General features: G+C 42.9%; 1 protein-coding gene across 3 annotated transcripts in view; it reads right to left on the reverse strand.

Annotated features, from left to right (window-relative positions):
• The window catches only part of LOC137420927 (exportin-7), a 319,100-nt gene that overhangs the window by 253,032 nt on the left and 39,798 nt on the right, over nucleotides 1-26,270 (reverse strand). For all 3 annotated transcript variants that reach the window (XM_078772182.1, XM_068106440.2, XM_078772184.1), the window contains exons 11-14: nucleotides 16,589-16,761; nucleotides 15,047-15,240; nucleotides 14,806-14,911; nucleotides 2,598-2,733 (exon numbers count right to left, since the gene is read on the reverse strand). In XM_078772182.1, coding sequence (XP_078628308.1) covers nucleotides 2,598-2,733; nucleotides 14,806-14,911; nucleotides 15,047-15,240; nucleotides 16,589-16,761 — 609 coding nt within the window. The remainder of the gene's footprint in view (nucleotides 1-2,597; nucleotides 2,734-14,805; nucleotides 14,912-15,046; nucleotides 15,241-16,588; nucleotides 16,762-26,270) is intronic.

Below are 26,270 nucleotides of genomic sequence, written 5' to 3' on the forward strand. Positions count from 1 at the left end.
GACCTGAACCAAAATCGAATCAGCTTGTTCTTGTCAACTAACAAATTTATGCACCTAGTTTTGTCATAACTTGTCCATGTCAGAACTCGTCCATAACTTTTTGAGACAACCTGCTATATATCGTTTTTAGCCCCATCTCTCAATGGTGAAGGAAGGAATGGTGAAGGAATGGTGAATGGAGGGAAGTCCCTGGTGTTGGGCTAGCGGCTAGGGTGCCGGCTTAGGATCCTAGGATCCTGGGTTCGAATCCCGGTCAATCGCTGAATTAACGCCAGGGGGGTTGACTCAGCCTGTCATCCTTCCGAGGTCGGCTAATTGAGTACCAGTTCACTGGTAATTCCCTGTTTGTCGTTAAAGGCGGCAAAAAAGGGTTGGCGTCAGGAAGGGCGGCCGTCAAACATTGCTTAAAAAGGGGACCGAAAAACAACAACAACCACAGTTCCCGAAAAAGGCCAACCCCCGCTTTGCGGGGAAAAATGGCCTCTAAAGGTGTTTTTTTTTTTTTTTCTCAATGGTGAAGAATCACTTAAATTATTCTGTCGAGATCCAGATCTTCACCAAAATTGAATCGATTCTTCGTCACACACACAACCTCTCCACCAAGTTTTGTCCAAATCTGTCCACAACTTTTTGAGATGTCCTGATATATATCATTTTTGGCCTGATCTCCCAATGGTGAGGAATCACTTAAAAATTAAATAATTCTCGTATTCGAATCCATATTCAGATCTTCACCAAAAACGAATAGATTCATCCTCGTCACACTCACAACCTGTCCACCAAGTTTAGTCCAAATCCGTCCACAACTTTTTGAGATATCCTGCTGTATGTTTGGTTTTAGCCATATCTCCCAATGGTGAAGAATCACTGAAAAATTATAGTAGCCGGATCCGAATCCTATCTTCACCAAAATCGTATCATTTCGTCCGTGTTACATACATTACACCTCTCTGCCAAATTTCGTATGAAACCATCCACAACTTTTTGGAATGTCTTGTTCCAGACAGACAGACAGACAGAGGTGAAAACAAAACCTCCATCCACCTTTGGTGGCGGAGGTAAAGATTTTTTTTGAGATGTGGATGGGATCAGTGTGTCCTTATTCATCAATATATTGTTAGAGGAAAATTGGACAGGAATCCCAGATATTATAGGTGCAAAGTATTAAAGATTAGATATGGATGGCAAAGTACAGCACCAAAACCAGTCTTAAACAAACTGCAATGTAAGTATCAGACAAAGTTTAAACCCAGCTGGCTGGTTAATGAACTTCAGAGAGGACGTAAGCTGACTTTGACCACCTGTGATGGTGTCGATATGGAGCTAGTCCATATTTTGTTGTTACATTCATATGCCTTTGGGCAACATGGAAGGGGTATTGAAAAACTGCCTATAAAAAGGCAGTGCCGTCTGCATTCCCCAACCACAAATAAAAAAACAATAATTACTCAGCGTAATGGATGAACTCAACAGGACGTTGATTGAGAAATGCTAACTGCCATGGAAAGCAAGGCAAGCAGGCGTTTCGGGCGTTAACCCTTCATTGAAGCAAAAGAGAAAAAGGAAACATGTTTTCATTTCCATTGCTGTTTTATGTTGACCTATTGTCCCCTTTTTTTGCTCCGACGAAGGGTTAACGGCCAAAACATCAGCTACGAACTTCCCACGGTGGTTAGCATACCTCAATCAACATCCTGTTGATTTCTTCCCTTGTTCTACATGTCTGCCAATGCATATTGAAAAAAGCCTTCACCAGCAAGATACTACTCAGAGTACTTGGCATGCAGAAAAAAAACATTTTTTTTTTTTTTACACAGAATGAGAGTGAGGATTGGCGACCAGTTTAAAAACAAATAATAAATATCTGGAGGTTCCAAAATGAATCTTAAATACTGAAAGCGGATGAATACAGGTGGATAGGCAAATATGGAGGTTGGAGTATGCATGTGCAGCTCATTTCCTGTTACCCAGCAAACCCTCTCCTCATTCCCCTTTATTATACCCATCCCCACCCTCAGATGGCATTCTATAATGTCCCAAAATGGTTCAATGGGGTTTAAATTTGGGCTCAAGGTTTACAAATTGATATCAGTACAGCAAGGTGCGTTACATGCTGGTCCGTGTTAAGGGCCTGCATTATAAGTAAAGCATCAAGTCCCATAATCGCACGATGCCCAAACTGCTTTGCAAGAAAACAAGATTCAAATGTGCAGGTTAGGAGAGTTAAACCTTAAATTTGTGTGTGCCGTTTTAACACTATCTGGATATGACTGTGTACATTGTGTACACGTGAGAATTATTTTCATTTGTAGCAATTCATTTGGCAGCTACATTGAAGTCATGGGGACCGCAAGGCTAACCCGCACTCTCGCAGGGAAAATGGCCTTAAAATGCCTGTTGCTTTTGCTTGTTGTAGCAATTCATTCACCTTATTCTTATGACAAAGTAAAGCTTTTAAGATGCTTTGTACATCGCTCATTAGAAGGATGACGCAAATGTAAAACAACAACAATAAGAAAATGTAAATAACACGTGCAATAGGTTTGAGATAATGCAAAAAATATTATTACAACGATGACAAGAGTACATGCACCCACCTTGGAAGACTTCTGCACTTGATCTCCAATGTAGATTTTACGGAATTGCTCAAAGAAACTTAGCATTGCCAGTTCGAGCTTCTCATTTCCAGCCTGTGGCAGCCGTGAGTCCGTAAGGTTCATGAGCTGCAGCACCCTGCACCAAAAATCAAACGTACCGATAAAATGGTCAATAGTGTTGTTGCCTGGGATGGGGTGGAAAGTCACAAACTGCAAACAGCTACGCTACGGGCTCAGACAAGTTTTTTTTTACCTTGCCATGCAGTTTTTAAAACTTTGCGAAGTTGCTATGTATTGATTAAAGGTAAGCAGTACATCATCAACACAAATAATTTGTTGAACCCTAGCGGCCGGTTTACTAAACTTCAATATACCCTGGCAGCCGGCCGGGCCACCAGCCGCCACATGCTTTTTGCATTTATTTATTTATAGCTTAAGGCTTGGGATGGAGCTCGGTCTAAGGCTAATTTTCTCTTGTTTACAAACATATCACGAGCAACTTCCTGAGCAATTAGCGGCTCCGTTACATTATACCTAATCTTTGGCCTGCGTCACCGCGATTTGCTCAGGAAGTGTGAGGGAGGTTTTTGTGGAGAATTCTTATGTATTGGAAAGCCGGGAAATAACAGCTCGTTTGACTGACACCACAAAGTAGAGTATTGGCGATAAACTCAAAAAAGAAAGCAAGACAATCCAAGATTCCAAATACCATTTATTTGTAATTACAGGGCTAGAAAAACATTTTTACAGGCAGAAAACCGAAATAAAACAGATTTCCAACTTTTCAGCGATTTTTCTCCAGGGAGGGCGGGGGGTGGGAGAGGGAGCCGAAAGTCCAAGGAACTCAGGGTTAAAAAGGTTAGTGGACAACCTGAATGAATGAAGTAAATTATGAAAACCGTTGTCTTTTCAAAATAGCCAGGAAAGGTGAAAACATTGTGACGTGCATTTAAAATGTCCAAAGTTCCACACAAGTTGACAAGACAAAAGAGCAAATTATTTCAAAATATTCAAATTCAGGAAAACTTGGCCAATCATAACTCCTTAATGATTATCAATTTAAATTATTATTGTTATTTTCAATTCTTATTTATTGTCTGAACCTAAACTTCTACAAACAAATCAAAACTGTGATTCTGATCCCTCGACATCTTGGATGCAAAATATTTTTTCCCCACCACCGCAGACCTTTCGACTTCCTGTAAGAAATGAAATTAGTTCCAGAAATAGCAGAAACGTCATGCAAGTCCAAACAACTGGCATTATAATTGCTAATCTATAGCAGAATGTAATACAACAGCATATTTGGAGAAAGGGTATTGGGTGATTTTTATTTTATGCCTGCCTTACATATACCGTAACTTACCTGGGGACTTTCTGCCACTCCTGTGAGGCCTCATATACCATGGCTCATTGTGAACTAGTGGCACAAATTTTCTGAACTGTTACAGTTCCTGAATGACTTACAATTATACTAAAATGAGCAATTTGGTGGCTGTCTGCCTATCTGACGATTTTTGACATTCGGTTTTTACATATCCAATCTCAACCAAACTTGACATGACTGAGGGTCACACAATGAAGGTTGTAGCGAATTCATGTCCCCCCTCCCCAAAGGGATTTTGTCCACTAAGGTGGTTGCGTGTTGAGGTGTACATCCGTGTTAAGATAGCTTTGTTGTGGCATTTTTCCAAGGACACTTCTAATAAGAGAACTAATGATAATAGCATGATATTAATGTTATTACAAAACAATATTATCACTAATAATAAAAATATTAATACTAATAATAAAACGAATAAAATCCCACCTCCCCAAGTGGTGTTTCCTCCTTGAACAAACACCGTGTTAACGTGTATAAATAGCTTATCGTGCCGTTTTCGTGGGAGCCCCTGCCAGAAGTAAAAAAATATTGTAAGCCACAAACACAAATGATTACCTTTAAAAAAAGTCGCTAATGCTGTTTAACACTAAACTGAAATACATTTGGAGGAATTCGGACATCAGTCTATGCGTATGATGTCGACAAACGCAACTGATCGAAAATCTACTGTTGTCTATATACCCCACAAAGGTTAATAACACAACCCTTCCTGCTGCTTCTGTGGAGTTCTTCCCATGCGTTTTTAGTGGCGTTTATTCCAAAGCCACTTCTCATTACAACAGTAATAATAACACCTGTGGTAAGAGCATAATATTAATGATATTACACAACAATATCCTCACTCCCCGAGGGGTTTTGCGACTTGTGATATTTGCCCCCTGCCCCTCCACCCCCACCCCTCCCCGCCCCCCCGACATGCTCACGGAAGCATATTTTTTCTCGGTAATTTAGAATGGTGAGGCACGGTCTGATCTTTTCAATGCCCTGATATAAAATAAGTAATAATAATAATGATTGGCAATAATAAGGATAATAACATGACCCCCTGTCACTCCCTTAGTGAGCGGGTGTACTGAATGGTCGTTTTAAGGCCATTTTTTTTTTCCCCGCTAGAGCGGGGGTTAGCCTTGCGGGCCCCATGACAATCATGGTTCCCTGTTTGAGGCGATGTTTTTATGGCCAGATGCCCTTCCTGACGCCAACCCTTAGTCGCCTCTTACGATGCACCTATTCTAAACCGGGGTACACACCGGGAGGGGGGCTGACGAAACCGGGAGTACTAGTCACCAAAATAAGCTGACAGTGCTCAAGAAGACAAAAAGTGATTGGCTTTGCCTGCAGGTCAAAAGAAGAGTTGAGTCAGTTTTACAAAAGATAAATCGCAGGTTTATTGTTCTACTCAATGTATATAATCGGGCAATGAGCATCACTGAGTGTACAAAAAAAAAAAGATCTTTCTGACATTCAAGGCAAAGCTGTGCAGAATCTAATGCAAAGCCACAAAGTTCCCATCTAACCATACTCAGGCTGGACTTTTTCATAGCATGCTTAGACTGGGAGTGGGGGAAGGGGGGTCATGTTGACGACAGAGAGGGGGAACAGAGAGAATTAGACTGGGAGTGGGGGAAGGGGGGTCATGTTGACGACAGGGAGGAGGGAGGGGGGATTTGGGGGGAGGTCCGAGGATGCCGTAGATGAAATGACCGATCGACATGAAATTTGGTGTGTAAACGGAAGATCTTCTTGACAATATGCCTATATCATAAAATGTTACTTTTTTACATGTGACGCATTGCAGGTTTGCAAGAGCTCCGCATGGTTGCTGTTGTTGTGGTTCTTGTTATTATCCAATTGCTGTATCCAATTATTATGGGGGACGGCAGTGGCACCTCAAACCTTTCAACCATTAATAGGTGGCACCTCAAACCCACTCACTGGGTCCTCTATTGACATGAAATCAAGCACAAATAGGGGATCACATGAAAAAGTTGATAGCATTGTCTTTTTTATTGGCAGGTAATTTTTTCATACTATCTTATCAATTTCATATTATATTATCACTTTTATCTTACTAGCACAGATAGGCTCACTATGCTCGCCTCACCACACATCGCTACAGAGGCACGGGCTTATTTTATCTGAGGATAATGACCTGAATGAACTTAAGTTTCTGTGTTATCATGATTTACACAAATCATAATACAAACATTTCTTTTGTACAAATTTATTTGCAATTTTTTTATATGTAATATCTTTAAAAGTCCATGTGGTCTAAAGCTCTAAATGGTCAAGGGTCCAAACTGGTCTAATGGGTCCAAGCTGGTCTAATGGGTCAAAAGCATCTTTGGTGTATTAAGGGTCTTCGGGGTCCTCTGGGTCTTCTTTAAGGGAATTTTGGGTCCCAGGGTCTTTTGGGGTTATTTTGGGTATTTAATGGTCTTAAGGCTCTTGAAGGACTTAAAGCATGAAACCGACATTCAAACAGTATGTATTTAATAGATATCGTCACATGGCTTCACCGCCTCACCCCCTCATGGCTTCACGGACCATGTTTTTCGGTTTTATATATATTTGAAGAAGACGACGACATTTTGGTCACAAATATACATACATACCCATATATGTTTGCTCCATTATAATAATTAATAAGATACCAAAATTTTTTTTATATATAAATATTATCCAAGTAGAGAGAAAAAAAAAACAGGTTTGGTAAATTTCTGCACAACTGTTTATGAGATGACAGCGTGATAGAGACAGACAAACGAAGGTGATAACAATATCCCCCCATTTCTTTCAAAAAATGGCGGGATAACAACAACACAAATCTCAAAGGCACTGTGATTTAAATGTATTTAAATGTATTTAACAGGCACTGAGAGATTAGCCAAAGATAACACAAAGCCACCAGGTAAGCAAAGACGGATTTGACAAAACACCTGAAATACATTACACAACAACAAAAGAAAATTCAAATAGAAATAAGAATAGATTCTTGTGAAGGGAAGCGTCTGAATGGTGCTTTGCATTTGGAGCAGCAAGTGTAATTATGTTGAACTCTGCAGGACATCAGGACCGTACAATCGCACAGATGGACGATGTACCTAAAAACGAGAGGAATCGGGCGCGAGTGCGAGAAGGAACGAGTTTCGGATTTCTGGTGCATGAGAACAGAAAGCATTCTTCGAAAATCATGGCAATCTGTCAACAGGTCAGTTAAAAGGGCCCCTTCCGCGGCCTATAAAAAGCCGTGGTGGGGAGGGGTGAGGAAGGCGAGGGTGGACGTGATGAGAAAAAGCAGAGGAAAGCTCGATTGCTGCCAAAGAAATTACATTTGAGAGGGGGCTTTGCTCTGTGGTTAAGAAAGTTTACTAACCATAATTGCATTGATTAATGCTGCCATTAACAATAACCGAAATGCCAGCGTGGTGGTGTGCTCGCCTGCTTGCTGCCAAAACTATTGGTGGCATTCCGATTTCCATCAGAGCATTAGGTCAAATCATCATTGTGGGTTCAACACCCTGTGTCATTTAAGGATCCTTGTGGGATTATCACCATTTGGAGCCATTTAAATTGGTGCAACGTTAATGGGAGATGTCTAAAATTGCCTTTCCAAATCAAAGGTTCGTAAAAGCTTTATACAACAGAGAAGCAAAAAAAAAAAATACAAAAAAAAAAATGCATCAAACAAAACGAAACCCATCGCTTCCTCCCAACACTATGAATCCCACTGAGGTACATAACTCACCAACCTACTCCATCCACTATCCCTCCCTCATTCCCCTCATACATCTTCCCATGGGGTTACACACCCATTTTTCCTGTACCCCTGCCAGAATGCGAGTTCTGATGACAAGTCGCCAACAGTATTTCCTCGCAACCCTGGATAACTGGTGGAAAGAACTGCTCTGCAGGTACCAGGAAGTGCCAATAAGGGAAGTGTTATTTCCAATAATAACTTTTTTAATCTTCGGCAACTGGCAAGGCAACACTGCATGGATCAGCGTTTGGAAAGAAAACATCCCAAGACTTCAACTAACCATCATTTTTGCAATTATCTTGCATGTTGGAATGAAATGTTTGCACGTTTATAAGGGAGGAAGGATGGTAGGGCACGAATCCCACCTCTACACCATTATTTGCAACTATTTTCCAAATTTCCGACTTCCTATTGTAATTACTTCAGACATTCACATGTCACAAATCAAAACCATCAACTTGGCTTTTCACAGGTGAACGAACATTGGAATAACTTGCATCAACGAGCCAGCTGTCACCCGGAGAGGACGTTGAGCAGTGTATCCCGTCTGCTAAAATTCACTTCCAGACATTGAATTCTGTCCGATCGAGATCGATCCAATGATGATGGTGATGGCCATTGAAGATCCTTAAAACCCTTTTTAAAACAATAGGACATTACGTACTGATGCCATATCCAAATACTAAATTATTGCCCTGACTAAAAGCTATACTTGAAGGACCACCATGGATTGCAATTAGCGATGTCTCCCTTTGTTTTTACCTCTACCAATAAAGGTGGAGGGAGATTTTGTTTTCACTCCTGTCTGTCTGTTTGTTTGCTTCTTTGTTTGTCGGTGTCGGTGAACAGGACATCTCCAAAAATTGTGGATGGATTCGGATGAAACTTGGTGGACAAGTTGAGTTTGTGACAAAGACGTATTGATTCGCTTTTGGTGAAGATCTGAATCCGGATCCGGATACGAGATATTTGTTATTTTCAAAGTGATTCTTCACCATTGAGAGATGGTGCCGAAAACGATATATATGGCATGGTACTTAAAAAAGTTGTGAACGAGTTATGACAAAACTGGGTGGCCGAGTTGGGTAGGTGACAAGAACAAGCCTATTTGATTTTGATTCAGATCCGGCCTATCAGTGGGATACAAAACGTAAATTGTTCAGCCTGGTGGAGGCAAGCGATCGAGCAAGTGCCGTTCTAGTTCAGATATGGAAACATCCACTAACAGGACTGCATGATCGCCCTGATGCTATCCCAAGCAAAATACGGGAGAAATTACTATCCAATATAACCATGGGATGCCGTGCAGATAATGCAAAGAACACGGAGGTCATAATACTACAGAAAAGGATGAAACTATCATGGCAAGTAATACTTAGGCAAGTAATGTATAATTACAATTTAACCACATCTTGTATTATGCAATCTGAATAGGGAGAGTTTGAGGATTTTTAAATTCAGCTTTATATGAAGAAATTCTAAACTCTATATTCTGAAGAGTAAATTCCTTCATTCAAGTGCTCCTCAAAAGTATATTTATGTTACGAATCAGCGAAATATACAGTACCTTAAGAAAGTATTCACAGCCTTTAACTTTTTTCACATCTTGCTGTGTTACAGCCTGAATTAAAAACGGATTATTATCCACAAATCGGATTTTTTTTGAGAGAGAGAATTAAAACAGAAATATCTAATTTACATAAGTATTCAACCCCCTGAGTCAATACTTTGTAGAAGCACCTTTGGCAGCGATTACAGCTTCGAGTCTTCTTGGGTACAGTACATTCAAAAAGTATTCAGATTTTGTTATGTTGCAGCCTTATGCTGAAAACGTTTAAATTCATTTTTTCCCTCATTAATCTACACTCAATACCTCATAATGACAAAGAGAAAACAGGATTTTAGAAAGTTTTGCAAATTTATTAAAAAGAAAAACCCGAAATATCACATTGACATAAGTATTCATACCCTTTGCTATGACACTTGAAATTTAGCTCAGGTGCCTTCCATTTCTCTTGATCATCTTTGAGATGTTTCTACACCTTGATTGGAGTCCACCTGTGGTAAATTCAATTGATTGGACATGATTTGGAAAGGCACACGCCCGTCTATATAAGGTCTCACAGCTGACGATGCACGTCAGAGCAAAAACCAAGCCATGAGGTCGAAGGAACTGCCTGCAGAGATCAGAGTCGATTGTGTCGAGGCACAGATCTGGGGAAGCCTACAAAAAAATTTGTGCTGCATTGAAGGTTCCCAAGAGCACAGTGGCCTCCATAATTCTTAAATGGAAGAAGTTTGGAACAACCAGGACTCTTCCTAGAGCTGGCCGCCCGGCCAAACTGAGCAATCGGGGGAGAAGGGCCTTGGTAAGAGAGGTGACCAAGAACCCGATGGTCACTCTGGTTGAGCTCCAGAGATAATGTGTTGAGATGGGAGAAACTTCCAGAAGGACAACCATCACTGCAACACTCCACCCATCTGCGCTTTATGGCAGAGTGGCCAGACATTCATTGTTACATGCATTTTGCTCCATTCATTGTTCCCTCTATCCTTACAATTCCCCCAGTCTCTGCCACTGAAAAGCATCCCCATAGCATGATGCTGCCACCACCACACTTCACGGGAGGGATGGTGTTAGATGGGTGATGAGCTGTCCTCTGTTTCCTCCAGATGTAGCGCTTTGCATTCACACCAATGAGTTTAATTTTCGTCTGATCAGACCACAGAATATTTTGCCTTATGGTATCAGTCTTTCATGTGATTTTTGTCAAACTCCATGCGTGTTGTCATGCGTCTTTTTCTCAGGAGTGGCTTCCATCTGGCTACTCGCCCATAAAGCCTAGATTTGTGAAGTGCTGCAGAGACTGATGTCCTTCCAGCAGGTTCTCTCATCCCAGCCAAGGAACCCTCTAGTTCTGTCATAGTGGTCATTGGGTTCTTGGTCGCCTCCCTAAGCAAGGCCCTTCTTTCCCGGTTTCTCAGTTTGGTTGGACTGCCAGGTCTAGGAAGAGTCTAGGTAGTTCCATGTTCTTTCCATTTCCTAATGATGGAGCTTACTGTGCTCTTGGGAACTTTCAACACTCTAGAAATTATGTTATACCATTCCCCAGATCTATACCTCCTCACAATTTTATCTCAGAGTTCTACGGACAGTGGATCACCAGGATTTGTATCCTATTCCTTGGGATGAGAAGTTTTCTCAAGTTTCCATAACATTAGTGGGACATTAAGCTTCTTATCTTGGTGGCCGGGTGTACCTTTGTGTTCTTCGGCAATCTGCGCTATCTGGTGGTATTTTCTCGCAGTGAGCCAAATTAAATTTTGTGGTACTGTATTGTAGTATTAGTAAGCCATTGTGGTAAAATATTTTTAAATTGTCTTGATTCCTATCATCCATTTCCTATTGTCGGTGGTGAGCAAAGGTTCAGGACAAAAATATCTCCGAACTTAACAGCATTCAAGGTACAGAAAGACAAAATTAGCAATATAAAGCCTAAAAAACAGCAAAATCGAATTTGGCCATAGTACTCATCAATAATTATTGACAGACTTATTGGATGATCCAAAGCAAGTAAAATGACCTAGAAAAATAATACTGGCACTCTGAGCTCGTGTACTGCATACTTTCAGCTGTGTCAGTCCAACTGGTGAAGGACCAAGATGAACTGAATCTATGACCCTGACATTCAATGATGGGACTCCAAGCGAAATATATTTTTGTGTTTAGTGTTTACTTGACAAAGACCACATAAATCTGAGAATACTTTCTGAATCGTTCTCAGAATTTTCATTGTTCAGTGTTACGGTAGAAATATAATTAAGGAGTTGGTTTACCACAATGTGGAGATCAGGATGCCTTATTTGTTCTTAAGGTGTATGATAAAGCAAATGATAAAAAACCCAAGCTATTGCAAATTTTTTGTGACATTCCAATTAGCACAGTGGTTCTCAACTCATTTCAATCCATGGACCACCAGGCAAATCAAAAAAAATTCGTGGACCACCTCGGACTGAGTTTGAACACGGCCTTTGAACATGGCTTAAAACAACCGGACGGCGGCACCGGCTCACAAGGCGACTTTGGACAATGTTCCTGTGGACCACCAGTTGAGAACCACTAAATTAGAAGAACAGCATCCTCTCCACCTTCAAGGGAGGCAGGTGGTTAAACATATAAAAAGGACATCCATCCGAAATCGACAAGAATAGATTAACTGCCATGTTCTTATAAATCAAGTGATGTGAAACTACAAAAATATTGCTCAGTTTCTAAAGTATAAAAAAATGAAATTTTGAGTAAACCAGGTGCTAGAAGATAGAAGAAGAAGAAAAAGAAGAAGAAGCAGAGGAAGAAGAAGAAGAAGCAGAGGAAGAAGAGGAAGAAGAGGAAGAAGGGGAAGAAGAGGAACATGAAGAAGAGTAATAGGAAGAAGAAGAAGAGGAATATGAAGAAGAGGAAGAGTCAGAGGCAGAAGAAGAAGAAGAAGAGGAAGAAGAGTCGGAAAAAGAGAAAGGTTTCTGGCAAATGGGCAGAGTGTGAAGGTGTGGTAACCATTGTGTGGAAGCGGTGAGTGAAAGATTTTCAAAGAGGTTGGCGATGGAAACGTTGATATTCTGTACCTTTAGCCAAAATGGCAAAAGTTGATATGGAAACATAATGAAGAGATAACTTGCTAAATAAATATCAATTAAATCAGTTACATACGTGCAGCATCGGGAGCAATTTCTAAGATTGAATAAAATAACATAGTGATCAATAGTTTGGGATTTCCCAAAGGTAATTTTGGCGAACATATTTACTTGTGTGTGTGATGATGAGATGCAGGAGATGTGATGATGAGACAAGACAAGATGCAGGCGCACATTCGATGTTTGACTTCCTATTGCAAGAGCTCCAATATCTTTAGATTTTGAAAGTAAGAAACAATCTGAAAGCTATGATCAACAACAATAATGGGACAAAACTAACAATAATAAACCAGACTCGGTAGGGTAATTGTTAGAGGTTCCGCTTGGAGTCTGGGAGGTCGGCTATTCGAACCCCAGCTGAGTCACGGAAGACTTTAAATATGGCACGTACTGCTTGCTTCCTTGCTTGATAACTCAGCATTTAAAAAGGATAGAGCATGGACAAACACCCACAAGTTGGCAAGCATTATGCACTCGAGATGGGCCGAATGGCTTCCTGCATTGAAGTTCCTTGTAAGAGAACTCATCAATAATGATTATTATTGTCATTATTCTGGATTTTAACAAAAGCTTGATCATAGTATGTTTACCACTGCAATCAATGAGGATTTGCTGACATTGCGTGCTAGACCTCATCGGGACAAAACAAAACTTTTATTATTTTGTTCTGGCAAAGAGCAAATGCTCAAACCTTTTTTCACTCTGACGAAGGGCTAATGCTCAAAACGTCAGTCACACCTCATTTCCCACCATGGTCAACATGTTCCGATCAACATTTAGTTTAAAAAAAAAATAAATAATAATAATAATAATAATTCCCTTATTTATCTTGTCCACTAGCACAGACCGACACTTCACAAAAACAAATCTTTTATGGTAATACAGTATTGTGACAACACAACTGCAATAAATAAAGCACCATTATTAAGGTGAGTGAATAATGGCGTTATACCTCCTCCATGTGTAGACCCCTTCCTCCCAACTCATGACATCAATTTTAATGCATCTTTAGATGTACCTAATCCTATCTTTCCACTACCCCTCCTAATCCTATCGATCCATTTTCACATGTGCAGCCCCCAACCCCCACCCATTCGAAAGGAAGGCATGTACAACCTAGGTTTGATTCTCGACCCCCTATGAACTGTCGGATTGGTGATTATTGCATCAATAAAGGTGCCATCCATCGGCTGGAGGGTTAAGCTCGGGACCAATCTGCATGCAACAGCTGGTGGACGTCAAAGATCTCACCGTGGCTTTTAACGAAGAGAAAGTGATTATCACCGTTACCCTGACCAAATTGTAGATTCCACTCCCTAATGTGCATTAGTGGCACAGCCACATCACAGTAATGATGTAACCAGCAGGCAAAATTTGTAATCAAATCCCAGTCCAATGTGCATTTGTTAATGAATGACCCAATACCATCGCCAGGAATAAGATAATATCAATGGTCTTACTGGGGTGGAAATGCAGTGCATGCTGGATGCGCTGAATTGCCGTGTCTTCATTTCCTCTTCACTGTTCAACTTTCGAGTTCCAGCATCAATGTATACCATGTTGTTCAATTACCCGCATCACTTGAAGCCATAAACCACCGTCAACATAAATGGACAAATGTCAGCAGGAATTTACATGGTCGCATATGCAATAAAAAAAGCATCCTACGATGAATTTGCAATTGGTCAATGGCTTTGACAATAATACTTTTTTTTTTTTATGGGCCCCAGGCATTAAAAGGCTATGCATAATCGAACAAAATTTCAAATGGAGCACCTCACTGCCGTTAGAGCATTTGAATTGTATCAGATGTGGCAATAAATGTGAATTGTTGTTCACAGCTTGCCGGCTCAATGGCAGAAAAAGCCATTTGCATTTTTGCCACCTCATTCCTACTCCGTTTAGAATCCCGTGCGGGCATGGGCAACCTTCTAGTATATACCAATGCAAGCATGCAGGTTGAATACCCACCTATGTTGCACATGTGAGTACACACACCCAATTTACCATGCACTACAGATTTGTTAAAATTCACAACGGTAAATTGCACTACAAACGACGACTGCCACCACCACCATCCCTGTAAGCATATCCCTCCCCTTACACCAATATTATTTTCATTTGTGCATTTATATTGAAAGATGCCCTTCCTGGCGTCAGGAAGGGCATCCGGCCATAAAAACATTGCCTCAAAAATAGAACCATGACAATTTGGAGAAGACTGTCATGGGGACCGCAAGGCTAACCCCCGCTCTTGCAGGGAAAATGGCCTTAAAATGCCTGTTGTTGTTGTATTTATATTGAAAGATTATACAAATGGAAATCTATCAATTGGTACAAGTATGTATGAGGTGTCTGTAAGAAGCTCGTACCGGCACACCAGCTCTCCATCCATAGCATCGTGTTCGTCAGTGCTGGTAAAGGAAACCCGCCCACCAATCACCGAACCGATCATGTAAACAAGCCAACTCAGCCGACCTGGTAGAGAACAACATGCAGTCAGTGAGGATGCAAAGAAACACACGACACAAAAACAGTCGAGGAAACGCAAGCAAGAATGAACCAAGCCACAAAAGACAAATGGATGAAATGCTTGCGGCAAAGTATCCCTACCCTCCTGCACGGCAATGTCAACAGGCCGAAGAGGGCTGCAGCGCAGTGCCTCCTGGTAGGCTTGCGCAGCCTGGTCGAAGAGCTGCACGACAAGAGCACACGTTTTCTCGTACTCACAGCGCCCAATAGTCGACAGCTGATCCAGCTGCTGCATGATCAGACCTGCATCTTCGAGGGGGTCATCCAAAGCATCCCTGCAGCCAAGAAGAGCTTCAGGCTGGAAACATCTCAAGATTATAATTTTATAAACAAAATACTTATCTATCAGAATTGTAGTGCAAATGTTAGAGTAGTCACCGTTTGCTTTGATATTGTCTTGCCATTTATTCCACCACACAGTTATATTGTGGGTACTGTTTGGTGGCAAAATCATCATCTCCTTTTGTGTGCAGCACAAGGCTGCGGGGTAGCATCTTTGGCTGAAGGTGAGGCTGTGACGCTGATGGATTGCCCTCTGTAGGTTAGGGCAGGAATTTGGAATTTGTTCAGGGTGCCGGCAATAGCTCGTCTACTCTTTGCGAAAGACACCGTTGGATCTTTAATACCCACCAACTAATACTGGCAGACACAGTACACCCAGTTTAACATCCAACCGAGGGATGGCATGCACATTGATGAATCACCCTGCCTGTGAAACACCGTTATGACAGTTTATAGCTGGGTAGGGATTCGAACCCAAGCTAGACAGCTTGGAGACGAGCGTGCATATGTCACGGGCTCTCGGCCAACATGCTAGCCTGGTGGCAAAATTGACTTGGGACATGGCCTGAAAAATTAAACACCTGTTACACCATCTCTCAAACACAGGCATCTCTACAGGGTGGCCTGAAAGTCACTTTACCCCTCCCCAGAAAATAATTCGTTCTTCAACGATTTTAATATACAGATTTTATCGTGCAGTACTTACAATAATTAATCGGTCATTGTATCTGTGTGTACTCTATTATACAGACACAATGAGTGATTAATTACATCTGCAACCGACGGTGGATGGAGGTTGTGTTTTTACCCCTGTTTGTCTGTCAGCAGGATATCTCAAAAAGTTATGGACTGATTCGTGTGAAACTTGGTGAATTAGTTGGGTAGGCGACAAAAACAAGCTGATTAGATTTTGGTTAAAGTACGGATACAGATCCAGCCTATCAGTGGGCTACAAAACAAACTGTTCAGCCTGCCGTAGGTATGTGCTCTAACGAGTGACATTCTAGTTATTGCAAGTCCAGTACTGTACAATAAAACCTGAAAATCAAGCGTTTCAGAAATGCCTTACTGGGGAAGGTAAAATGACTTTCAGGGCCCCCTGTAATTATTATTCCATTCTGGCAGGCCTACGAAAGGAGAGAAAATGCTACCCTTGGGAGAGCAGGTGACCTCTTTAATGCAGATATAAATTCCACTGTTGGTTGACTTGTCATAATCATTTAACATGGTTGCATAGCAGGACCTAGGGGATTGTGGTTTCAATAGCATCTGCAGAAACTGGCAAAGGGTGAAGAAAAATATATAAAAGTCCACACACTTGCAAAAGGTGGCACGCATTACCGCAGGATGATGTGCACAGACTCCAAGCGAGACGTGATGTATGCTTTAGTGACCTCGGGCGTGTACGTCTCGAGAAGGTGAGGCTCCGTGGCTTTGACGTAGGGTACGGACGCCGTGAGCCTTTGCCACAGGCTAAGGAGGTAATGCACACTGTTGGGAGCAAAGGCCCAATGCTGGCAAAATAGGGAAGAAAGGATTGTGAGCAGGTAGGACAATGGTGAGAGGGACAGAGGGGCGCCGAGGGAAGGGGAGGAGGGGGACGATATGCAATTGCTAATGCCAACATTTCATAATAAAACAAGAGTCGAGTGGTTCACGTTATTTTTAACGAACTTTCCTCAAGTGCATTAAAAAGCTGAGGTGAAGAAACATCTTGATTAGATTCAAATGTATCTCTAACTTAAGTCACAGATATTTATTTCTGTCTTATTAACAGCAAGTCAAGGCTCATGGAAGAGCAAGCACAAGTTTTTTCTTTTTTTTAAATGTCTCCGTGTCTTTGTCCTGCACGTGACATTGGTCTACTTTTACATGAAGTACATGGACAAAGCATAATAAAAGGAATCTGAACCTGGGATCCCTGCATCATGATGACTCCAAACAGGACAGTATGCTTTTGAGGCAATGACCAATAACAAATACATTGTTTTCATCCAAATATACTGGTAAATGGAGTGAATACTATTTTTTTTGGTATACTGAATCGAGGCTCGTGAAAGAGCTAACATTTACTTCACAAACAAATCAACCAGACAAACAAAATATATAAAAAGAGGGAGCGGAAGACAAGATGGGGAGAGAAGGGGAAGCACACAAACACAACATTTGAGAGCAGGGAGATGTGTGGGATATTTTTATAACATGACTGAAGGATTATGGAGGATGTAATTGTATGCAAGACAAGGGCAGCAGGAACAATCAGTGTACTTTAATACGACCAAGAAGCTGATAATTAATCTAGGCCCCCTGCCTTTTGGGCGGTATTGGGAATAGATCTGTGTAATTATGAAGACTAAATCTTGAATGGTTTTTGAAAATATCACGTACACAAACCAAGTTTCTGAGGTGGTTGCCATGGCAACATAATTCAGCCAATCACCGATATGATCGAACCAGGTTGAGATAATATCATGAGGAATAGATATCTTCAATATGAAAGCTAAACGTTCAACGGTTGCATACACTAAAGTACATGGACAGATGATCGGACATGAACAAATGGTTGGTCAGTCGGACGGAGCTAATTTGAATGTCCCCTGTCTGCGACCTTGTCGGAGGGGGTGAGGGGGACAATTTAAAGATTAGTGTGAGACCACAGAAAGGAAATACAGCAAATACTATATTGGGAGAGAGAGAGAGAGTAGAAAGAGAGTGAAGGAGAGATATGGGAGACAGACAGATATCGAGGGGAGAGACATAGGGAGAGAGAGACAGATAGCGAGGGGAGAGACAAATAGCGAGGGGAGAGAGACAGATAGCGAGGGGAGAGACAGATAGCGAGGGGAGAGACAGATAGCGAGGGGAGAGACAGATAGCGAGGGGAGAGACAGATAGCGAGGGGAGAGACAGATAGCGAGGGGAGAGACAGATAGCGAGGGGAGAGACAGATAGCGAGGGGAGAGACAGATAGCGAGGGGAGAGACAGATAGCGAGGGGAGAGACAGATAGCGAGGGGAGAGACAGATAGCGAGGGGAGAGACAGATAGCGAGGGGAGAGACAGATAGCGAGGGGAGAGACAGATAGCGAGGGGAGAGACAGATAGCGAGGGGAGAGACAGATAGCGAGGGGAGAGACAGATAGCGAGGGGAGAGACAGATAGCGAGGGGAGAGACAGATAGCGAGGGGAGAGACAGATAGCGAGGGGAGAGACAGATAGCGAGGGGAGAGACAGATAGCGAGGGGAGAGACAGATAGCGAGGGGAGAGACAGATAGCGAGGGGAGAGACAGATAGCGAGGGGAGAGACAGATAGCGAGGGGAGAGACAGATAGCGAGGGGAGAGACAGATAGCGAGGGGAGAGACAGATAGCGAGGGGAGAGACAGATAGCGAGGGGAGAGACAGATAGCGAGGGGAGAGACAGATAGCGAGGGGAGAGACAGATAGCGAGGGGAGAGACAGATAGCGAGGGGAGAGACAGATAGCGAGGGGAGAGAGAGATAGCGAGGGGAGAGACAGATAGCGAGGGGAGAGACATATAGCGAGGGGAGAGACATATAGCGAGGGGAGAGACAGATAGCGAGGGGAGAGACAGACAGACAGACAGCGAGGGGAGAGACAGACAGACAGCGAGGGGAGAGACAGACAGACAAGCGAGGGGAGAGACAGAGAGATAGTGAGGGGAGAGACAGACAGATAGTGAGGGGAGAGACAGACAGATAGTGAGGGGAGAGACATATGGAAAGACAGACAGTTATCAAGGGGAGAGACAGCCAGAGGGAAGGAGGGGACAGACAGAGTGGAGAGGGGACAGCCAGAGGGAGGGAGACACACACAAGGGGAGGGAGAGACACACAGAGGGAGGGAGAGAGGGGACAGACAGAGGGAGAGAGAGAGAGAGGGGACAGACAGGAGAGAGGGGACAGAAGGAGGGGCAGATGGAGGGAGGGAGGAACAGACAGAGGGAGGGAGGCACAGACAGAAGGAGGGAAACACAGACAGAGGGAGGGAGACAGACAGAGGGAGGGAGACACAGACAGAGGGAGGGAGACACAGACAGAGGGAGGGAGACACAGACAGAGGGAGGGAGACACAGACAGAGGGAGGGAGACACAGACAGAGGGAGGGAGACAGAGACAGAGGGAGGGAGACACAGACAGAGGGAGGGAGACACAGACAGAGGAAGTGGAACACAGACAGAGGGAGGGAGACACAGACAGAGTAGAGGGAGGGAGACACAGACAGAGGGAGGGAGACACAGACAGAGGGAGGGAGACACAGACAGAGGGAGGGAGACACAGACAGAGGGAGGGAGACACACACAGAGGGAGGGAGACACACACAGAGGGAGGGAAAGACACACAGAGGGAGGGAGACACACACAGAGGGAGGGAGACACACACAGAGGGAGGGAGACACACACAGAGGGAGGGAGACACACACAGACGGAGGGAGGCACAGACAGAGGGAGGGACACACAGAGGGAGGGAGAGACACACACAGAGGGAGGGAGAGACACACACAGAGAGAGGGAGACACACACAGAGGGAGGGAGACACACACAGAGGGAGGGAGACACACACAGAGGGAGGGAGACACACACAGAGGGAGGGAGACACACACAGAGGGAGGGAGACACACACAGAGGGAGGGAGACACACACAGAGGGAGGGAGACACACACAGAGGGAGGGAGACACACACAGAGGGAGGGAGACACACACAGAGGAAGAGACAGCAACGGGTGGAGGGAGAGGGACAGAGATTGGTGGCCGGAGGAGGGGTGGACAGATAGACGGGAGGGGTGGAGAGATGTACGGGGTGGGGGGAATATTTTTTAGGGCGGAGTTATACAGAGCGGTGGGAAGGAGAGAGACGGTTACAGAGGAGGGAGCGAGACGGTTAAATTAGTAAATTGATGCAAAAGTTACATCAATACGTAAAAAAAAATTATATATTTATTCATCATAAAAGCTGAAGAATTCCACTGCTTTACTAAAAACATTGCGTTATTCTCATTCAGAGCCTTTAACTGAAGTGAACGCTCAAGTGAAGGAAAAACAGATAAGGAAAAGGGAATTTTGTGTAATACAACAAACGATATGGGTGAGGAATCAATCAATGTTCAGGCCATTATTCCAGGAATTCTTTCAGAATAAGTTTTTGACAAACAACTTTAAATTAGCAACGCTAAGTTCTCATACGAATAATGCATATACTCAGAGCACACAAAAGTACTTGAACTTTGTGAATTTTTCCCTGAAACCATTTAACTTGGATCTGGAGCAAGGCTGCGTTATTACACCACCTGGTGTAAGTTTGACATTATCACCAGAGATGCCTCAAACAAAACAGATGGGGTTCAGACAAAGTTTCATAGTCAAAATCAAACATCGACCTTTGCGTGACACCTTTGTTTTTTTGTATACATAATCAAGGCTTGTGGAAGCGCTAGAACACAGAATGGAGCAGGACGCAACATAACAAAAGGAACAGCAGGAGAAGGGAGAAAATAGATGGATATTGAATTCATCACATGAATCACATCACATAGATGGAAGGGACAAACAAAGGAAATTCATCACAACTTTGTTCCCGATCTCATAATATACATGTTTCAGTTTGAGGTGGATATTGAAAGTTATTAACTTTATTAACTTGAGTACTGCCCGGAGGTAAGGCTGAGTACTTTGGCAATCCTCAAATCAAAGCAAGCTTTTAGACTTTAATCGACCAGATTCTCAAGCGAAACATTTTAAACATTTTGCACCAATTCGCCTGTTTGATGGACTGTTCTATGTCAAGATAGAGTTTGAAAAGACAAGTTGGACTCGGGGAAAAAAAAAAATTCTTCGGATACATTTGTCAGGAAGTCGTAAAAAAAAAAAAAACACGTGTCCGAAGGAAGCGGTTCAGTTTGGCATTTTTTTATATGACATAGGCAAAGCCTAGAAATGAACAAAACCCCATTCGAATCCTCTAGAATTACCCTTCAGTATTACCCTTCAGAACCCTTTAAAATACACCATTAGAATTGCCCTTTAAAACCCTTTAGGTGACCCTTTAGAATTACCCTGTAGAATTACCCAGTAGAATTACCCTGTAGAATTATCATGTAGAATTACCCTGGATAATTATCCTTTAGAACCCTTCAGAATTACCCTTTAGAATTACCCTGGATAATTATCCTTTAGAATTACCCTGGATAATTATCCTTTAGAATTACCCTGGATAATTATCCTTTAGAACCCTTCAGAATTACCCTTTAGAATTACCCTGGATAATTATCCTTTAGAACCCTTCAGAATTACCCTTTAGAATTACCCTGGATAATTATCCTTTAGAATTACCCTTTAGAATTACCCTGTAGAATTACCCTGTAGAATCACCCTTTGGAATCACCCTTTGGAATCACCCTTTGGAATCACCCTTTGGAATCACCCTTTGGAATCACCCTTTGGAATCACCCTTTGGAATCACCCTGTAGAATCACCCTGTAGAATCACCCTTTAGAATCACCCTTTAGAATTACCCTGTAGAAGCACCCTTTCGAATTACCCTTTAGAATCACCCTTTAGAATCACCCTTTAGAATCACCCTTTAGAATCACCCTTTAGAATTACCCTGTAGAATTACCCTGTAGAATTACCCTGTAGAAGCACCCTGTAGAATCACCCTTTTGAATTACCCTGTAGAATTACCCTGTAGAATCACCCTTTGGAATCACCCTTTAGAACAGTGGTTCCAAACCTTTTTTCTGTCGTTTCCCCCTTCAACCAGTTCAACCGTCTGGATTTCCCCCCACCCCCTTCTATATACAGTGGGGAGAACAAGTATTTGATACACTGCCGATTTTGCAGGTTTTCCCACTTACAAAGCACGTCAAGGTCTGTAATTTTTATCATAGGTACACTTCAACTGTGGAAGACGGAATCTAAAACAAAAATCCTGAAAATCACATTGTATGATTTTTAAGTAATTAATTTGCATTTTATTGCATGAAATAAGTATTTGATACATCAGAAAAACAGAACTTAATATTTGGTACAGAAACCTTTGTTTGCAATTACAGAGATCAGACGTTTCCTGTAGTTCTTAACCAGGTTTGCACACACTGCAGCAGGGATTTTGGCCCACTCCTCCATACAGATCTTCACCAGATCCTTCAGGTTTCGGGGCTGTCGCTGCGCAACACAGACTTTCAGCTCCCTCCAAAGATTTTCTATTGGGTTCAGGTCTGGAGACTGGCTAGGCCACTCCAGGACCTTGAGATGCTTCGTACGGAGCCACTCCTTAGTTGCCCTGGCTGTGTGTTTCGGGTCGTTGTCATGCTGGAAGACCCAGCCACGCCCCATCTTCAATGCTCTTATTGAGGGAAGGAGATTGTTGGCCAAGATCTCGCGATACATGGCCCCATCCATCCTCCCCTCAATACGGTGCAGTCGTCCTGTCCCCTTTGCAGAAAAGCATCCCCAAAGAATGATGTTTCCACCTCCATGCTTCACGGTTGGGATGGTGTTCTTGGGGTTGTACTCATCCTTCTTCTTCCTCCAAACACGGCGAGTGGAGTTTAAACCAAAAAGCTCTATTTTGGTCTCATCAGACCACATGACCTTCTCCCATTCCTCCTCTGGATCATCCAGATGGTCATTGGCAAACTTCAGACGGGCCTGGACATGCGCTGGCTTGAGCAGAGGGACCTTGCGTGCGCTGCAGGATTTTAATCCATGACGGCGTAGTGTGTTACTTATGGTTTTCTTTGATACTGTGGTCCCAGCTCTCTTGAGGTCATTGACCAGGTCCTGCCGTGTAGTTCTGGGCTGATCCCTCACCTTTCTCATGATCATTGAGGCTCCACGAGGTGAGATCTTGCATGGAGCCCCAGACCGAGGGAGATTGACTGTCATCTTGAACTTCTTCCATTTTCTAATAATTGCGCCAACAGTTGTTGCCTTCTCACCAAGCTGCTTGCCTATTGTCCTGTAGCCCATCCCAGCCTTGTGCAAGTCTACAAATTTGTCCCTGATGTCCTTAGACAGCTCTCTGGTCTTGCCCATTGTGGAGAGGTTGGAGTCTGATTGATTGAGTGTGGACAGGTCTGGAGACGGCTTTGCGGTCGGTCTTTGCGGTCTTTGTGGTCGGAGACGGTCTGGAGACGTCTTTTATGCAGATAACGAGTTCAAACAGGTGCAGTTAATACAGGTAATGAGTGGAGAATGGGAGGGCTTCTTAAAGAAAAAACTAACAGGTCTGTGAGAGCCGGAATTCTTACTGGTTGGTAGGTGATCAAATACTTATTTCATGCAATAAAATGCAAATTAATTACTTAAAAATCATACAATGTGATTTTCAGGATTTTTGTTTTAGATTCCGTCTTCCACAGTTGAAGTGTACCTATGATAAAAATTACAGACCTTTACGTGCTTTGTAAGTGGGAAAACCTGCAAAATCGGCAGTGTATCAAATACTTGTTCTCCCCACTGTATATATATATGAACAAGGAAAAAAGTAGCCAAAACACAAAATTTATTTGCTTAATAACATAAATAACTTAATAAATAACATTAAAATATAGCAACGCACACACCCACACACTCATACACATACATACAAACCTACAAGTTTCCCCCCTGGAATCCTAAAATTTACCCCAGGTTGGGAAATGCTGCTTTAGAATCACCCTTTCGAATCACCCTTGAGAATTACCCTGTATAATTACCCTTTACAATGACCCTTTACAATTACCCTGTAGAATTACCCTGTAGAATCACCCTGTAGAATCACCCTGTAGAATCACCCTGTAGAATCACCCTTTCGAATTACCCTTTAGAATCACCCTTTAGAATTACCCTGTATAATTACCCTTTACAATGACCCTTTACAATTACCCTGTAGAATTACCCTGTAGAATCACCCTGTAGAATCACCCTTTCGAATTACCCTTTAGAATCACCCTTTAGAATTACCCTGTATAATTACCCTTTACAATGACCCTTTACAATCACCCTGTAGAATCACCCTTTCGAATTACCCTTTAGAATTACCCTTTAGAATCACCCTTTAGAATCACCCTTTAGAATTACCCTGTAGAATCACCCTGTAGAATCACCCTGTAGAAGCACCCTGTAGAATCACCCTTTCGAATTACCCTTTAGAATCACCCTTTAGAATCACCCTTTAGAATTACCCTGTAGAATCACCCTGTAGAATCACCCTGTAGAAGCACCCTGTAGAATCACCCTTTCGAATTACCCTTTAGAATCACCCTTTAGAATCACCCTTTAGAATTACCCTGTAGAATCACCCTGTAGAATTACCCTGTAGAATCACCCTTTTGAATTACCCTTTAGAATTACCCTTTAGAAGCACCCTTTAGAATCACCCTTTGGAATCACCCTTTGGAATCACCCTTTGGAATCACCCTTTAGAACAGTGGTTCCAAACCTTTTTTCTGTCGTTTCCCCCTTCAACAAGTTCAACCGTCTGGATTTCCCCCCACCCCCTTCTATATATATATATATGAACAAGGAAAAAAGTAGCCAAAACACAAAATTTATTTGCTTAATAACATAAATAACATAATAAATAACATTAAAATATAGCAACACGCACACCCACACACTCATACACATACATACAAACCTACAAGTTTCCCCCCTGGAATCCTAAAATTTACCCCAGGTTGGGAAATGCTGCTTTAGAATCACCCTTTCGAATCACCCTTTAGAATTACCCTGTATAATTACCCTTTACAATGACCCTTTACAATTTTTTTTTTTTTTTTTTTTTTTTTTTTTGTATACAAGATCGAGGCTCGTGAAAGAGCGAACATTAATCACACAGAAAGACAAACCGACACATAAAACATATAACATCGGGAGCGGTAGACAAGATGGGGAGAGAGGGGGAAGGACACAAACACAACATTTGAGAGCAGGGACCGAGAGACATGGAGACATCGAGAGATCTGAGAGAGGGCGAGGGCTTTGGGGGGGGGGGGGGGCATGGGAAGGGGGCGGTGGGAGAGGTATAAAACATATGGACACTGCCAGGACTTCCAGGAAAGAAGTTGGAATTTCAAACAAGGTGGATCTGGGGTGAATTAGCGGGGGTAGAAAAAATCAAGGTTTTGGATGGGGGAAGATAAGAGATGGTGGTGAACAGCTGTTTTAAAGACCTGGAGGGAGGAGTGGGATTGAAGGGAGTGAGGGAGTTTGTTCCAGAGGCGGGAGAAAAGAGGAATGAAAGAGTGAAGGTGAGCAGAGAGCCGAGATTTCGGCAGTTTAACCATCAGAGGGTTGCTGGCAGATCTTGTGCGACCTGTAGGAATATTTGAGGGACAGAGCACAGAGAGAGCTGGGGGTGCAAGGCCGGAGAGGAGTCGGTAGAAGACAGAAAGACCACCTACCTGCCTGCGGTGAGTGAGTGAAAGGCCCTCAGAGATAGCTTCATCGCGGGAGATTCCAATAATTCTGAAAGCTTTGGTTTCAACAGCGTGAAGCTGAGCTAGGTGTGAGGCAGGAGCACCGGCCCATAGGGGAGAACAGTATTCCATTGAGCTGCGGATGAAAGCCTTGTATGTGGTGAGGAGCTCAGGTGTGCCGAGGAAGGACTTCGCACGACGGAGGATGCCCAGTCGGCGACTGGCTTTGGAGGCCAGCTTGGAAATGTGGTTTTCCCAAGAAAGATCATGGCAGATAGTGAGACCCAAAATCTTGAGCGACAGAACTTCTTGGAGAGGATTGTTGAGAAAGTAGATGGGAGGGTTGTCCAGTCGATCTTTTCGGAGAGACATAGTAAGAGTGTGAGATTTGTCAGGATTGAAAGACATGTTCCACTTGTTTGACCAGTCTGTGATTTTGTCCAGGTCTTCAGAGAGTGAGGAGGCAGCAGACTGCCGATCTGAGGGAAGAGGAATGGAGCGGCAGAGAGTGGAGTCATCAGCAAAGATGCCTGTAGAATTACCCTGTAGAATCACCCTTTGGAATCACCCTTTAGAATCACCATTTAGAATCACCCTTAGGA

The sequence above is a fragment of the Myxine glutinosa genome, chromosome 2 (genome assembly GCF_964187855.1).
Source record: "Myxine glutinosa chromosome 2, kmMyxGlut1.1, whole genome shotgun sequence".
NCBI classification, from domain to species: Eukaryota; Metazoa; Chordata; class Myxini; order Myxiniformes; family Myxinidae; genus Myxine; species Myxine glutinosa.